A 17981-nucleotide genomic window follows, 5' to 3' on the forward strand; every position below is an offset into this window, starting at 1 on the left:
AACTCTTATCTCTCATCTTCTAAATCAATAAAAAAAAAAGAGCATTGAATGAAGGTGTGTCATTAATCTGTCTTAAATTTATTAAAGCTTTGCAATATGTACTTCAGAATATGTACAGTTCTGCAACTATCACTGTGTGGTTTAATATTTGCAACATCTGGAGCTACAAAGTCATGGAATATAATAGAAAATCTGGAAATCTTTTTTTAAGTGGCGTTTGTAGGGTTACTGAAGTTGGGCTAGCTGGTATATAATGATGTGCTATATGGTGGCTAGCTACACAGCTATGGTTAGCATAATATAAACACAGTGAAGCTGGGGGATGAATGCTAACTTTTTTCCACTTGATAAAAGTTAACATGAGGGTTCCCAAAGGGTTAGGAACAAATGTAACTGCATGGGAGGATGCTGTAATCGGACCAAAATTCAGTGAGGAGAACAACTGCAATATAAGGTTAGTCATTAATATACTGCTGTATGGGCTGGGCTGTAGTTGCATCATACTCTTTTCTCTCTGCAGAACATTTCAGTGCATGTGCCAAAGAAAAGGAAACAAAATGGCTATTGTTCAAGTCATTACTACTGCAAGAAAGTGCTTGTATAAACAAGAGCTGTGCTACCCTACTATTGCCAATGTAGGATACCAATGCAATGCTACCCTAGGAAAGACACATACAAACTCACACTTGGCCCTCTCTCTCTCTCTTTCACACACACACACACACACACACACACACACACACACACACACACACACACACACACACACACACACACACACACACACACACACATTGTGCATTTCTATTTATGTTGTATCTTTTTAATACATACCCCTACACCCCTCTCTTTTTTCTGCCTGTCCTGCCTCAGACATGTCAAACTGTATACCACAAATAATGTAGTAGCACAAAAAGAACACGAATGGAAATGAAGAAATAAACAGATAAAAGAAAAACCTGAACAAGAGGAGCCTATAGAAAATTTATCAATCAATCTTGGAAAAGAAAAAGAGAGACGGAACTTTCATGACTTTAGCAACATTTCTAACGGGTTGAGTTCACTTTTTAGACCACACACACGTCTGAGAAACATATCTTTGTATGTTTAGATATTTTGGGCTGTGTCAGATTTCAGTGAAACAAAGCAGTGTTTATTGAATTAGGCTCCAAGTTCCATTAAATTGTTTGGTCTTATGTGTTATTTTCCTATAGTTGTTTCTTCTGTTTTTCAGCTTCCTAATAACCTTGAATACTGTTCAGGCCTTGGGGCACAATTCTCTGATCTTCTGTTGTCTTACAAGAAGATATTTTACCATTCCTGTTGGAAACTTCCAATCTGATAAGGTTGAAGTTGCTCAAAGATCAGATTTTAGCCTGCTGGGTGTGTATTTCTGGTGGACTGGTTTGGGGAAACTAAACATTAGAATGCTTGTCTGTCTAAATCGTTACATTCCAAGAAGATTCTATTTAAACATGAGCTAGGGTCAAGTCCGGCGTTTTCAGGACGAGAGTGTTGTGTACTTCAGTAAACCCAGGGGAGCTTTGAGGTAACAAGCTCTTCACACAGGAGAATTTGTGTTGGTGTGTAATTAAAAAAAAAAAAATTTTTAAAACAACAAAGCAATAATTATATGTTTTATTTTTAAGAAAATAATTCCAACTTTATTTGTCACGGCTGGGGCACCAGTCGTGTGATGGAGTGAATGAGGACCCAAGTTGCAGACAGCGATGGAGATGCGAGTGAGGTTTTATTTACAGTGTTGCAAAGTGACAAACAGGAAATGAGTAACAAGCTAAGCAAAACCTAAACTGGGAAAACTAAAAACCAAACCTGAAATCATAACACAAAGGGAGGACACGAGGCGAGGGGCAGAGAAACACCAAAATAACACAGAGTGACACAGACAAACCGACAAGGAACACTGACTGACACCCACTATATATACACACACAAGGTAATCAGGTAATGGCACACAGGAGAGGAGCACAGCTGATCCTAATTCACAAGATGACAGGAAGACACAAGCTGACACAGTGATAACAGACACAGAACTTCAAAGTAAAACAGGAAATTCACAAAGACAAACTCAGGGACACAAACAGAGCAAAGGAGGGAGAACACTAAAGCGCTACACAGAAGAACCAAACCCTAAGCACTAATACAAAATAAAAATTACCACAAAACATAAGATGAATCCAAAATGAAACACAAAACACTGGGTAAACGACCCAGGATCATGACAGTACCACCACCACCACCCGCCGGCTGGCTCCCGACAGCCTCAAAATACACCACCAGATCCAGGTGATTCAGGACGGAGGGCCAGGAACAGAACAAAACAAGAGCCCCCAGGAGTCCAAACAAAGCGTCCATAATACACTCACAGGAGCAGAGTCCAAAACATAGTTCAGGGGGCCGGCTCGGGGACTGATAGCACAACAGTTCACATGGTTGCTGGCTCAACGACCCAGGATCATGACATCATTGTTTACTTTCAAAAAACAAAATCAGCCCAATATGGTGAATGTATCTGCCACATATACCACTGTTAAGATAAATTGCAGAAATATATTTAATATACATATTATAAAAGCCCCTTGATGGAAATTTTGGATTGTTTTTAGGTCATGAGTAGGGATGGGTATCGTTTAGGTTTTATCCGATACCAGTACCAAACCGGTACTTTTGAAACGGTGCCGGTGCTTAAACGGTGCTCGAACCGGTGCTTAAAGAATGGAGAACACAAAATTGGTCCAAAAACCTCTCGTGTTCAGCTGTTTTTTTGTAAAAAGATAACAATGTCAACCTTTTCTGCAGCTATGGGGCATATATGGTATCACTCTTGGCTGGAAGCAGTGCTTAAACAATGGAAAAAAACACAAACTCTGTCCTAAAACCTCTCATGTTTAGCATTTTTCCACTTTTTCTTTGGTCATTTTAGCCTTTTTGGCCAGGGTGAAGGGAGCATCTGCCATCAAACAAGAAGACAGCCGCATGTAGCTATGATGATGTTTGCTAGTTCACCTTACATGCATTAATGTAATAACGTGGTTAGCCTACTCAACGTAAATTACACACGAACAACATTAAGCTACTCACGCAGAGAAGAACGGCTGCTGCTGCCATCATCATCTGTGATCATTTCTGCTACACTGGCAGGGCTAGGGGCCAGGACTCTCCTCTTCGGGTTTTTGGGGGATGTTGCTAACTCCGGGTCCGATAACAGGCACCACACCCGTAGTAGATGTGCACGGTGTGAGGTCTCGCAGCAAGCTATCAAATACGGCAAATTTCTCGGCTTTTAACAAAATGCTATACGTCGCCAGGTGTTTCATCAGATTTGAGGTGTTACCTCCTTTGCACAGTATCACAGTATCACCTTAAAGCATTTGTTGCAGGCTGCTGAGTTTGCATATTTTGCTGTGAAGTACAGCTAGACTTTTGACCGCTTCGCCTTGGGCATTTTTAATCTGTAGCTTTGCTCTAAAAGAACGTACGTACCTGGACCCGCCTACTACGCTTGCAAAGGTAAAATGATTGGCTAGAATCCGAAGTGTATGACATTTTAGGAAAAATGGTCTGGTTACTACCGTTTATGTCAGAACCGCTTCCTCTAAAGTGACAAAGTGAATCCTGTGTGCCTACTAAATAATTTGAAGAAACTTTCCATTTTATGAGTTTATATGTCATTATGACCACTGATTATTAAATGTTTGTATTGTTCCTTGTCTATCCATTAGCATTTTACATTAAAAATTTGCTGTAACACTGAACTGGAAGAGAGAACAAAACTTTCTGACATGTAAGCAACATGATGTAACTTTGGTTACCGGTACCGGTCCGTGGCCGGGGGGGTTGGGGACCACTGGCGTAGTGTGTTACTGATGCTGTGGATGACACATTAGCAAATCACATAGTAAGGACAGTCAGCAGCACCATATTCTTTAACCTGTGCAGGTACATAAAGTTTCGTTGGTATGCAGATGTGAATTTAAATGAAATGTTTTTAAACAAATAAACAAATACTTTATACTTTAAGACAATTTCCCAGGACATAAATATCTTCAACAGAGGGTTAAAGTAGGAGCTTCTCTGGGAGTCAGTCACTCAAGATACTCTTCACAGCAACAGTCTTTGACAGGACATACATCTCCCACCTTATGTCATGTGCCGGGTAATGTCTGTAAAGTCAGTTCACTGTTTGTGCATGTTCTGTGTCAGACTGAAGGTTTTGATCTGTTTTGCTACCCTGTAACCTATTACACATACACACATCTACTACTGTATGCCTCACATACATCCCAGTGTCTCTTTCTGTGTAAATGGTCTAGGTTCTAGTACTCACTGTTTGACTAACATAAACTATTATACTAATAATGTGAATGTGAATCAATGTGGTTGTTAGTTTCAAGAGCAGCTGGGTGTTCTCGAACCATAACAAATGACAACCAGTTTACCCTGTTGTCTCTGGTTCAGTACCGCTTCAGTTCTTTTTGGGAGGCATCACAATGCAAAACTAATGGTTTTTCAAAATCAGGATAGCCCAAGAGTGGTGGACTTAACAGATTGTCAATAAGATGGTAGAGCACTGCCTGATGTTGGTCTGTCAATGTGATTGGCTGGCTTGAGGGAATTTGGTCTGATTTCTTCTGTCTCTTCTTGTGCATGCTTCCATTCGATCCTTTGTCTTTGTCTTTTGGGCAGACAACAGACTGTAAAGTGGCGTGGGTGAGAAGTTTGGTATATATGGACGGTAGTAGAACAAGGAAAACCAGCATTTTTCTCAAATCTCCTACCATCTCAGACTTGCAGGTTTTCAGTGCCTAAACGGGTGCTAACTCAGTGTGATCCATGCAGTAGCCTTTAGACACAATTCTTCCCAGAAATGTCACCTTGTCTTTGTCTTTGAATTGTCTTTGAATTTCTTTTACTGATGTATTGGTCACTTGGTTTTAATATGTATGTTTCACACTTTATTGGACATAGTTAGATGGTGGGGCCTGGTGATTGTGTCTTGGGAAGTGGAGGAATATTGAGCTTTAACTTTATTGCAGGCAGGCTGACCCCAGAGTGGGGCAGGATTCCACAGGTAGTGAAGTCTTTTGTTCACCATGTCTTTGAGAATGGGGGAAGTGGCAGAGTGGCAAAGAGCTGGGTTGACCCTGTAAAGAGGTGATTAGGGTAAACTCTTTCCGTGGAGGAAATCATAGGTGTAAACAATAGCTGTGTAATACCTTCTGTTCTCTTGACTGTATTTAAACTCAGGGCTGTGCAGGGAAGGACAGAGAGAGACTGCTGTCAGTGCAGTGATGGCCTCTCTTTCACTCAAGCTTGGTTTTTATTAAAATATGTTAGCTACTCCTCATTGTATCTCTGCAGGCTTTGTTAATTAAATGTCCAGAACTTCTTTAAACACCTCGCACGTGTTTAGAGTAAGCTCCACACCACGTGCTTGATAGTTATACATAATATCACACAGATGGTACTCAAATTATTTGCTGTGGACATCCACATATGGCTGAGATATTTCATCGGCACTCCTCCATACTGCACTGGAACTCTGCTGGAGTCAAAGGTGTAATAAAGGATGTTAGTGATCTGCTACTCTCCTCCAGAAAACCATAATGATACGTCCAACACTGAGAAGCAGTGCACTCCCATGCAGTCGCACACAGACTGTGGTTGATGAGTATTGGGGACCATGATTTCTGAATTCATCCTCTTCTTCAGCAGGTCCTCCAAATACTTCTTTAGCTCCTTGTGGAGTGGCTTGGGTAATGAGGTGTATGTGCACTTTACTAGGGTTGTGTCACTCCACGTAAACTTTCCTCCGCCTCAACTCTCTGTGATTTTAGTGTAGCTTTATTGTTTGACTGAGTTTGTTTCTTTGTATTGTTACGACCCCACATAGAGGTCTAGGTGGGTGTGTGGGGACTGGTTACAAATGGGTCAGGAACTGAATGAAAGGAAACCATACAGACTGTTCAGTATATATTACAGCTTCATTACAAATAATCTTTACTGAAAGAGCCGGCAACACCACCAACGTTTTCCCAATAACACTAGAAAAAGAAAAATGTCGCAACAACCAAACAAAAAACTCCACACTATAAAGAGGCACTTCTGGGGGCCCACAACAGCAGCAGCTGTTGAGGCCCACAAGCCCACACCACTCACATGCTACTCTTCCTACTGATCCTACAACTCCACACCACAGACAGGACAATCACATAATAGGACCTCTTTCGCCACCTTCACACACAACTTGGGGACACCAGAGAAAACCACCCTCCCACATCCAGTTCATCCCCAGCTTATATGACCTCACGGAGGTGATTGCTGACTGGGCCCAGGTGGTAAACGAGGCCAGTGAACAGCAGCTGTGTCCTGGGGAGAGAGAAGACTGAGAGAGAGACAGAGGGGTGGAGCAAGAGAGGAGGAGGTGGTACAAGGGCAGTTTCAGGAGGCCCTGCTAGGGCCTGTTAAGTCATAAAAACAGTTACCTTAATGGGCTTTATATTGTAAGGTAAAGACCCTTTACCTTAAAAGTAAAATGAGGGAATTTCGAATCATATTTTTCTCACATTTAATTTTCAGTAATGATCTGAATTAAAGATGTTTTTTCTACAATTTTACTAATTTTACCAGATTTTTAATCATAAAACAAGTACAGTGGAGTATACAGTACCACGAGCTACATTTGAGGTGAGATCCGTGCATTTATTGATGTGATGGACATTATTTCTTGTATTTTATTTGCCTGCTATTGTGGTTGAACTTGTCTGCAGCCACAGCAAAGACAGGAGGACACCAACCATGAAACATGAAATCATTTATCAGCTTAATTCTACAGGAAACAATAAAGTTAATCAAACTTTTACATGTAATGGCTTTAAACACTCGTGTTTTATTCTATATCCCTTCAAGCCAATATAAGAGTGCCATTTATATAACTTTGGTTCTGCTTCGTGTTATGTATGACTTATGTGTTAATGGTCCAGGTAAAAATGTAATGTCGAATACAGACATTTAACAAGTTGAAAAAACATGATTACAGCAACGTTCTGTTATCAAAATACCTTCATCACAGTTCAGTGTTTCACATGTCAGTTCTGCATTTCTCTGCATTTTTCTCACCAAGCATGCTGTGATCTTATCTCACAGTAAATGAAGAATGATGAATGTGTTAAACAGAGGTACTATTTTTTCAGTGACTTCTCTCTCAGAAAGGCTTCTCTTATGTTTATCCTCTTCAGTTCAGCTACCTCATACTTCCGTCCACCTTCAGTCTAGAGTCGGTGGTTCTCCTGGAGTCTGTCACTGGTTTGCTCTTTATGTTAAAACATTTGAGGTGTTTTTGAAAGTTAAAAAGGTCCTCTGATAATTTTACACATCACCACAAATGTCCCATCCCCATTTAAAGGGTTAAATGCTATGTCAGGGTTTTATGGCAGATTTTGTGCATGTACCTTTTTGTACAATAGGTGTTGACTCATTTTTGAGTCAAACTTTTATTAAAGGTCAGATTGTGGAATCTATTCAGTAAATATCTGGGAACAGTTGTTGATACAAAGTTTAATTTCACTTTAATTAAATTTTAGGCTGTGTGCAAAAAGGGCCACCGGTGATTCCCATGTTTGTTTCCACAGTGATTAAACCATGATGATTCTCTTTTATTGCATTTTAATGAATCTGTTTCATGTTTTTCTTTATCATTATGGTTTGGATATCTGTAAAGAACAGAAGTTTAGTCAAATTGTTAAGTGGTCTAACTGGCTGATTGGGGAACCAAGCACCCCTCGAAACGAGTCGGTTACAGCAGTTGGTCGATGTTTCTTGAGGATTGATAACCTTTACAAAGTAAATTTCTGGTCCCACAACATAAAACAACACTGAATTAGCTTTGCTGTAGCAGCAACTTACTTTAATACAGTCATTGGTTGCACATGCAGAAATAAAATGATGAAATTGCAGCACTTTTAGTTGTCAGAAAGAGGAAGGAAACAGCAGGTTAAACTAAGAAGTTTGTGTCTCAAACACAGTGAGATTGCAAAGCAGGTTTTCTGCACTCCGATCACATTTTAGGCATTTACAGTAACTGTGCACACTAACTATAGTGGACAGCACCATCAGATACACATCAGAAATCATTTCTTGTATATATCATTTACCTGCTGATGTGTTTGAACTTGTCTGCAGCCACAGCAAAGAGAGGAGGACACCAACCATGAGACTGAAAGGAGCACAAGCTGCAATCATCTGTCTTCTCACTTTGTCAGGTATTTTATATTTACATTTTCATATATTACAGATAACAGACTCTTGATCAACTATAAGAAAATACACAGAAATATAGAACATTTGTAGTTTAGTACTTTCTAAATATTTTAAGCTCCAGCTCTGTTTATGCAAAAGTTGAAGAGAAGATAGTTTCTGTTAAAGTTTTCTCTGCCTCCATTTTGTCACATTAGCAAGAAAACACACAGACACAACACAAAGAAACAAACTGAGTTAAACAATGAAGCTACACTAAAATCACACAAAGGTCCAAGTGTCATTTTAATGATGTTGATAAACCACCTGAACGCAGTCTGTAAAACATTTCTTTAAATATTTTGAACCGTAAATTGTCTCGACCTCTCTTATAGCGAGCTTGTATCCTCAGTTACACAATGAGTACTTTAAATGTGTTGAGTTTACAACTGTGAATGCAGTCACGCTGGGACTGCTTGGTCTTATTCTGACTGACTCAGCTGTAACCTGCTTTTAGTTAGTTTCAGCATCAGTTTTTTTTCGAGAGCACTTTTCCTGTTTGACAATTCTTCCCGCAAGTGCATCATAAATAACTGCTCAGATGCAGGTTGACCAATGTTTTAAGAAACTTTCCCATCAGATGTAAAGTTCCACACATCAGTTTCTGCTTTTCTCATTTATTTCTGTCACATCTCTTTTCTCACAGAAACTTTTCTCTTCAGTTCAGCCTCCTCGTGGCTCACAGGTGAAATTCCTTCGCTGCACCTTCAGAGTGTGTGTCCTCCTGCCTCAGCTCACACACAGGTTAACTGCAGAGAGCGTGGACACACCTTTAAAAGCAGAAGAATTCATTGTTTTGTTTCTGATGTGTTTCAGCAGTTCAGGGTGAGGATGGTTGGTCAGTGACTTACACCTCTACACAGATTTGTGCCTTAAAAGGATCAACAGTGGACATACGCTGCACCTACACGTACCCATCCAGAGTGAATGGGAACGTGACTGTAGTTGAAAAAGCTGTGTGGTTTACTAAAATGAAAGGTGATGAATTTGTGGATGTGAGGACAGAGGCAGAGTTTGCAGGTCGTGTTCAGTATCATTGTGATAACAAAGACTGCACTCTGAGAATCACAGACCTGAGAGAGAGCGACTCAGCTGAGTACAAGTTCAGATTTGTGACAAACCAACCAGGAGGGAAATATACTGGATCACCTGGAGTCACTCTGTCTGTCACAGGTCAGATTTTTATATTTAAATGTATAACATGTTTTCAAAATAAAATGTTTTGGTGGAACTTTGAGACACTACAAGCTATGAATGTTGTGTATATTTTATATTTTGCTGTGTATAATTTTTACACATCTCTATTTAATATTAGTTCTCCAGGCACAAGTGATAAAAACTTGGCCAACCTTGTATCCTACTTGGAAAAAGGTGACGTGTCAGAGCAGCTGTCATCTACCTGATCCTCTTTCCTATGTCTGGTACCAGAATGAAGTGAATATTGACAGAAAGGAGTCTTCTTTTGAAAATTACTTTGATCAGACAGACAGCATTTCCTGTGCTGTAAAAGGATACGAGAAGCTTCCCTCTCCTCCAGTGTGTGAGTTTACTTCAGTCTTACACTGACAAAACATCATTAATTTCTGTTTCTAATAAAAAAGATGTTGCTGCATCTTCATGTTTATTTTATATCTCAGTAAAGCCAATAAATCAACAATAAGTTCCAACAGTCTCCTGCTCTGTGGTGCTGCAGTCAAATCTTCCTCTAACAAATCTGTTTCATATATTTTAGGTGTTGGTGATCAAACCTGTAACAGAGTGACTTACACCAGCAGAAGCATCTGTGCCCTCAAAGGTTCATCAGTGGACATTTCTTGCATCTACAGTCATACACATCCTGCTGTGTCCAAATTCTGGTTCAGTCCTGAACGTAGTCATCAGTGGCAGCATCGCTCACACCCCGAGGACCTCAGAACAGACTCCCACTATGCAGGTCGTGTTGAGGTCATTGAAACAGAGAGAGGAAGCTCCACTCTGAGAATCAGAGACCTGACAGAGAGGGATTCAGCCGAGTATCACTTTAAATTCAAAACACAAAGCTTTGAATGGAAGAGTAGTTTACCTGGAACAACTCTGAGTGTCACAGGTACTGAAGAACACACACTGTTAGCAGGTTTTTGTTTTTGTGATCTCAGATATCAAAGGTAGACTTACATATCCACACATAAAGCCTCTCTCTACATGATGTCACTGCTGTGCTGTCATATTCAGCTCTGCAGGTGAAGGTGAGCAGAATAATATCAGTCCAGCAGACTCAGACTGAGGCAGAGCTCAAGTGTCAAAGCAGCTGCAGTCCAGCTGGTCGTCTTTCTTACGTCTGGTTCAAGAACGGACAGAAAAACACGACACAGCAAACTTCTGCTTATACAGACTACTTTAATCCTGGAGACAACATCTCCTGTGCTTTCTCTGGATACGAGGATTACCGCTCTCCATCAGTGTGTGAGTTTAATTCACTGTGTCACCAACAACATATCACAGCTCCAAGCCAGCTACAGTTTATCATGCTGTAATGTTACATGAGTTTAAACGCCAACTTTAATAAAGAAATATTTTATCTGCAGATCCGTCAAAGCTTCCCTCTGTGTCAGTGAGTCCCTCTGGTGAGATAGTGGAGGGCAGTTCAGTCACTCTGACCTGTCGCACACATGCTAATCCAGCAGCTAATAACACTTTGTACAAAGGCAACCAAATCTTGCCTCTAACACCAGAAGGTATTTATAATTTCACCTCCATCAGCTCTGAGGACAGAGGCATCTACCACTGCAAGACTGAGGATCAGCTCTCTGTGTCTTTATTCATAGATGTCCAGTGTAAGTAAACAGCAGCAGATTGATCTGTCTTGATAACAGTTTCCTGTAATGTTTTCATTCTTGGTGGAAATTTTCTCACACTGAATATTAAAATGTTGCTGTAAAAATTTCACAATAATTTTTCTCGGTTTCCTCCAGATGCTCCAAAGATTCCCTCTGTGTCAGTCAGTCCCTCTGGTGAGTTAGTGGAGGGCAGTTCAGTGACTCTGACCTGTAGCAGTGATGCTAACCCAGCAGCTAACTACACCTGGTACAAGGAGGATGATAACTCAGCAAAAGCATCTGGACAGAACTTCATCATCACTGACTTCAGACCTGAACACAGTGGGAGTTATTACTGTGAAGCCCAGAACACAAGAGGACGTCGCAGCTCCACCTCCCATCATCTCACTGTTGTGACAGGTAAGTTACTGATGCACCTGATGTTGAAACTGATAATATTATTGTTTGGTTTTCACCTCACAATAAAAACTACTGTGAGGGGACTGTTGTAATTTTTCACAAATAAAATTAAACTGAAAAAAAAAAAAACATCCTGGAATCCTCGATTATCCAGTTTTGGTTTTAGTTCACAGCATTAAGTCCTGATATTCTAACATTTTTAGAGAAAATTGTATTATTTAATGATCAATCACTGATTAACCCATCAAGTTCAATGTTTCACTGTGTTCAATTTTAAAAGAGAGCTGCATAGAGATATGGCCTTATATCTAATTTTGACTTCCTTTGAATGTTTATCCAGACTTTTCTGCACTTTTCTGATATATTTACATTACAACTTATGCTCATAACATCACTTTCCTGCAGGTTAGGTTGGCTGAAGACTGCTTCTGTTAGCTGTGATAATTTATCTTGTTCATAGTTTGGGAATTTATTCCACTGGACATTTGTATCATTAAAACATGAATCCATCCTGTTTGCTGAAATGTGTATATTATTGTCTTATCAGAAGATCATTGAAACACCAATCAGAGGCTGCAGAGAGGCCAGACAACGGAGCACAGGTGAGTGATGAGACTTCAGATATTCCAGTGAAAACATCCTAAAACATAATGTTCAGACTTCAGAGTCACCAATTAGCTCAACCCATCACACAGACTGATTACATCCATTGTATCAATGTTCACCCATATTATTCATCTCGTCCTTCCACATTCATGCTTTTCTGCATTAACTTGTTAGCAAAATCAAGACACCTTGAGGTAGTAACAGATATTTAACTGTAAGAGGGGAGGAAGGAAGAAAGTGTTATGATATTAACGGTTTTAGTTTATTAGTTCCGTATGCAAAAAGTCAAAAAGCCCTAAAAAATGTTCATCCATGTGTTTGACAGACGGATGAAATTCAATATGCTGCTGTACAATTTAGTACAAACCGGCCAGACTTTGCTAACTCCAACTCCAGCTCAGCTCAGCGTGACAGATACCAGGAAGAGAGTGTTACATACTCCACCATGAATGTCAGAAGTGCTAGAAGGTGAGCAGCTCTTCACACAGGATAACTGCACCTCAAGTTTATTGTTTTAATACTTTGCATACAATAGTAGTATCATTTTATTGTTTACTTCAAAGATCAAAACACCAAGCTGCTGTGGAGGATGCCGCTGCACTGTACAGCACCGTTAACAAACATCCCAGAGTATGAACACAGCCTGGAGCTGCTGTGTGTTTCATCAGGCTCCTCTGTTTCTGGGGGTAATAAGTGACTTGCCATGAATATAAATCATCAACACAAACCTCCAAAAGGACCATAAAGTACAACCAGCATCTCTTAAATCTAATGTGAACAAACTTCTCATTTTATGTTTGTGTATTTTTATTTCTTCGTCATCACAGCTCATAACCGAGTACTTTGCTGTATGTATGATCAATTTTGAAATGTCTCTTTCTGTTGCTTTATCTCACCAGTAGTTAGTAGGAACAAAGATGTTATTTCCCACACTAACTGTATCACAGTTTAGGTTAACTGTTGTTTAAATATCTTGTTTAAAGTTCAAAGAGACAGATTAGTGATCTCTGGTGCCACCTTCTGACAAAAATACTTTGTGCTCAACAAAAAAGGTAAAGTTGTGGCTGTCTCAGTTTTTCCAGATAATAAAGAAATGGTAATTTATTTAATTGGTACTTTATTGCCCAACCTGTCCTGTATTTATAAAATTTCTGTTTACAGTAATGTTGGCAAAAAATTGCTTTTTTTATGAACCCATTGTAAAGGCTTTATTTTTTATGGTCAGGAATTTTTTCTATTATTTAATATTTTATATATTATTTAATAACTACTTAGTTGTAGTATGAATAGTAATGAAGTGGTATGTATCAATAGGGAAAAAAGAGGGCATGTCATGATGTGCATGAATAGTTGTTGCAGTTCATGTGGAAGCCAGAGGGGGGAGGTGTTATGCGAATAATAAAAGTTATGGCAGAAACCTGAGAACATGGGGTCACGTCTGCTCCATAAAGCCATATTGTAACATCAGTAAAGAGTGACTTGCACTTTTGGCCCATGTGTAATAAACCAAATGCTGGGGTTGTTGATTTTGCACTTTAGGGAAACACTCAAGCAAATGACCAACGACTCTCAGAATTGCTGCTTCCAACAGGTTTTACTGTCAGCAAGGACTGAACCATGCAAATTCGTTGCCTCCTGAGTTACACAATCAGAGTTGGAATATCCCAGTGCATGTGTATTCAAAATGGACACTACATGGTCTTGTTTTTATTAGCCCTCAATGCAGCAGTGACCTGCTTTCAATAAGTTACAGGGTCGGTTTCCTTTTCATCAAGTCTTCTTACAAGTACGTCAGAATTATCTCCTCTCATGCAGACATACGTTGAGCAATGGTTTAACACAATTTTCCACAAACCATAAAGGGAAGCTGGATTTAAACTGAACATAGTCGTGTTGGATGCAAGTTAAGGAAATACAAGTATTAAGTGTGACTGTGGAGGACATCTCCATCAATGTTCACAATTACCAAAGTGAATGACTACAGGCATTTCTCTCAGTCACCTGATTGTTTGGTGCAGAGATGTCAAACCAACCAAAAGTAAGCACAAAGCCCTTCACACCAGCTTCTTTTTCTCTCCTCTTTGGATAGCTTCCCCAGAAGCATAGGCTCCTTGATGGAAATATTTTTGGCATTAGCAGCTGCTCTTTCAGAGGATGGAGGATGTGGTGGAGCTGTAGCTGTAGCATGAAGAAACCATGACACAATTTGTTGGTCTACCTGCAGAACAAGATCTACAGTCTCACCCAGAGTCTTGGGCGCCTCACGTAGTGCCATTTCATCTTGGATGTAATCGGCCAACCTCTCCATAAAAAATGACCGGGGCGCCGTATCTCCCCAGGTCAATTTTGTAGCAGGATCACAGAACTCTGAGATAAAGTGGCACATGGACTGATTACCCTGAATTACAACTATAATGAAGTAACTTTGACTCCACCTATACTTCCTGAAAAGGGGGATCAAAGCTTTTCTTTAACTCCTCCACAAACAAGGCTTAATTATTGCAGGCATGAAACCTGCCATCGTAAAGGGCTGTTGTCCACTCCTGGGCACGGCCAGACAAAATTAAGTCAACCCTGCTGGTAAACAGAAGCTGTTACTGAAAGCAACCACACAGACACTAGTGTACTTTTTACTTGCTAGGGGAGCGTTGGAGAGCAGTGTTGTCACTCGCCTGTCCAAGCAACTCGAACTCCTCTGCGTCCACCTCACTCTTTTATTGACAACAGAGGTTACACATAATTCAGTTAACCATGTGACAGTTTTATACGCCTGTCTGTGTGTTTGTGTTTCCAGCTATACATACATAGACATACGACCTTTCAATGAACTTAAACTGTGTGTATGAGGTATGCAGAAAAGCAGAAGTAAGCGTCAGGAATTTGCAATGGGTCATGTCTCAAATGCACATTTAAAGGTATGAAGTCTTGCACTTGAACAGTCTGGTTTCTAAATCTATAATGGAAATTATAACGTCAAGGCTGCTTCTAACCTAAGAAAGTTCAATTGCAGAAATCAGTAAATGCATTTTTATTTTTTATAAGTCATATATATAAAGCATTCATATTAAATATTGTACTCTGAATTACAACTATAATTTATCTGCAGACAATACTGCTTGCCATAGCCATTACTGGGCTCTCCCGGGCGCCAGTGTGTATAGCGGAAATGGCTCCCATCATTCCACAACCAAACATTTTCCTAGAAGACAGGAGTTGATAGCATTATTTCAGGCAGGCCAAAAGATTTTGCCTAACCAAAGTCTTGTGAAACAGGAAAAAAAATGTAACGATTGAATAAAAGTACCCCAGATGCATCAGTTCCTCCAATCCAAGTAGTTTTGAAGCCATGAGGCTTCTGAATCAGAAGGTACTCGCTGCTGCTGTGCACAGATGCAAGGTGGCCCCCCATGGACAAGCTGTTTCTCTTCACTTGCAAGAGACAGAGAGAGCAAATGTGTTTTAAGATATTTTTCTCAAGTACTGAAGGCAATACAATTAGAAGGAACTTACATCACCGTGAGCCCAACTCATGGCTCTTGGAATATAGACAAAGCAGCGACGATAGAACCAAGTCCAACCACGAGGATAACTAGAGGACATGTTGACCTGGTAACTACTTCCTGGGGAAAATAGTTTTATACGTGACTCCAGCTGATATTTATTCTACATTATTTTAGATAATGACAAATACAATGAAAGAAGAAAACAGGGCACTTTTACTCCTTCACAGTTATAAAGTGTAATTATATGTATGCAAGTGTAATTTTTTTCATAATTATTAATCATATAATTCTAGTTATTACAGTAATACCTAATCTGTTTATACCCCTATTTTGAATAAAGTTTAGAAAGTCCTTTTACAAACATTCAAAATCAAAATCATATTAACTTATGGTCGATAGAAAGTTTCCAAAGAGTCCAGCAACAGAACACCTTATAAAACTTTCTTGTAAAAGTTACGGTGTTAAAGAGAAACTCTGTTGAAGGAGAATAAAACGCATACAAAAATGTATTGCCACCCCTTGATGTCATCATTGTGACTGAAAATATTGTTGCTTTTATATATAAATTGGCAAATGAAAGTTCATCATGTTCAACTAATTCCCTGCTCTACATGGTGTTCTTCACCTTTTGGAGCCATCATCTAAACATAACCTTGACTTCCTCTGCTGCAATCTTTCACTGCAGTCTTTCAGGGTTCAAAACTTCCCTGGATGTCAGCCACGGCATGTACCTGGGCAGGAAGCTGAGGTTGTAGTGTAATTTGTACAGCATCACCTGTGATATGGCCAGAGGATATGGAAGCAAACCAAGTGGGCCCTCTGCTGCACATTGGAACAAAGTTGTTGCTCTGCTGAGTGGAGGAGGTCTCTGGTCCCGCAGTATACTGAAGGTCAAAGAGTTTGATTATCATACCTCAAGTGCATGTCTAACAAAATATCATAATAACGTTATCTACCAGAAGCATCTTGGCACAGTGATTTGAACTACTGCCTTATGTACCTGTGGGATAAAAAACGATCAAGAGCAAATCATAGGTTCTGATATGCTTTTCTTGGCAAACTGTATGGCGAAGAAAATAGATCTCCTTAGGAAAATAATTTTTTTTTCTACATAGCTCTGTCAGTTTTGGCCGGCGGTCATAGGTTCTTTCCAATAATATGACACGAGACTGGAATAAAATATATCCATGGACTGGCACTTTATTAAAGGAGGCACACTAACAACAACTTTTAAAACAAAATGTCTTCCTTTTATACTCTACCTATTCAGGTGAGCATCCGGACTAGCCCAAGTATAGGGGTTAACTAATCAAAATGAAAACATAACCCTCCACAGAAACAAACATACAATAACATTAAAGCACATAACAAACATGTACATATTTCCAACACGTACTATAAACAAACCAATAACATAAGCTTCAACCATTTCTATCTAAATTAAAACCCTCTTTAACCACACTCCCTAACTTGGCACACTGGTCTGCTCCAGGAGCTCTTAAGCAGGTGATTGAGCTGCTTTCACTCTTTTGCTCCAAATCCTGCAAGAAGCAACCAGGACAGGTGAGTACTTTTACAAATTCTCATTTTACACATATTTAGGTTACTGACAAATGATTAACTGTAAGCAGCTCTAACTTGGGCTCTTTTCTGACACAGGGAGGATGGCCAGTCCCCCTGTCTCTTCACTAGTGATGGTGAGATGAAGCCTCGTGATGAACTGAAGCTTTCCATCCAACTGATCGACTAATGGTTCTGAGCATTGTGATGATTCGTTTGCTCTACTGCGCCATCAAGTGGACAATTCCAAGGAAACAGGCTCTGTGATTATAATGATGTGACGTGTAAACCTCTAAACTGAATAAATAAATTGTTTTCATGGTTATTTATCCCGAATATTGTCTCAGTATGTCTGATTCAAAATAGAAAGTGGAAACTATCAAGACAGAGTTTTGGTATGATTGTGTTACTGTGTAATCATGCTTATGCACATCTGGATAATGACACAAACTAGTGTGTGGCGCTTCACTTTTTAATAAACTAAAAGACAGAAATCAGATTATAGCATCTGTAGTGTTTATTTATATTATGTTACTTATCATTTGTGATATTTATTACTGTGTGCATAGCTACTTTAATAGGAGAGATGAAATGAAAAAATCTCTTCCTTGCTGGTTCCATCGAAGAAGAAATGCTCAAGTAACTATGTAGCACGTACATAATCCAATTCCACAACACAGTGTGATGGGAAATCAGCTGTGTTTTGCTGTCCATTTTATTTCGAATCTGGTGCGAACCGGTGAGCCAGGTCCTGAATCAGTCACGTGGTACGGACTGCCCG

At 39.7% G+C, this 17981-nt stretch overlaps 1 protein-coding gene across 1 annotated transcript; it reads left to right on the plus strand.

Annotated features, from left to right (window-relative positions):
* Positions 1 to 9128: 9128 nt before the first annotated feature.
* LOC146579180 (sialoadhesin-like) lies at positions 9129 to 12750 on the plus strand (the record flags this gene model as incomplete). The annotated part of the gene is made up of 9 exons (XM_085267936.1): positions 9129 to 9489; positions 9632 to 9856; positions 10049 to 10402; positions 10528 to 10758; positions 10881 to 11129; positions 11268 to 11531; positions 12079 to 12133; positions 12463 to 12605; positions 12701 to 12750. Coding segments are annotated over 7 exons (1695 nt in total), but the record flags the coding sequence as incomplete, so codon positions are not given.
* Positions 12751 to 17981: the final 5231 nt, after the last annotated feature.

Source organism: Mchenga conophoros, linkage group LG3, assembly GCF_057382185.1.
Source record: "Mchenga conophoros isolate Kocher_MC1m ecotype Shallow Benthic linkage group LG3, M_conophoros_male_GT1.1, whole genome shotgun sequence".
Lineage (NCBI taxonomy): Eukaryota > Metazoa > Chordata > Actinopteri > Cichliformes > Cichlidae > Mchenga > Mchenga conophoros.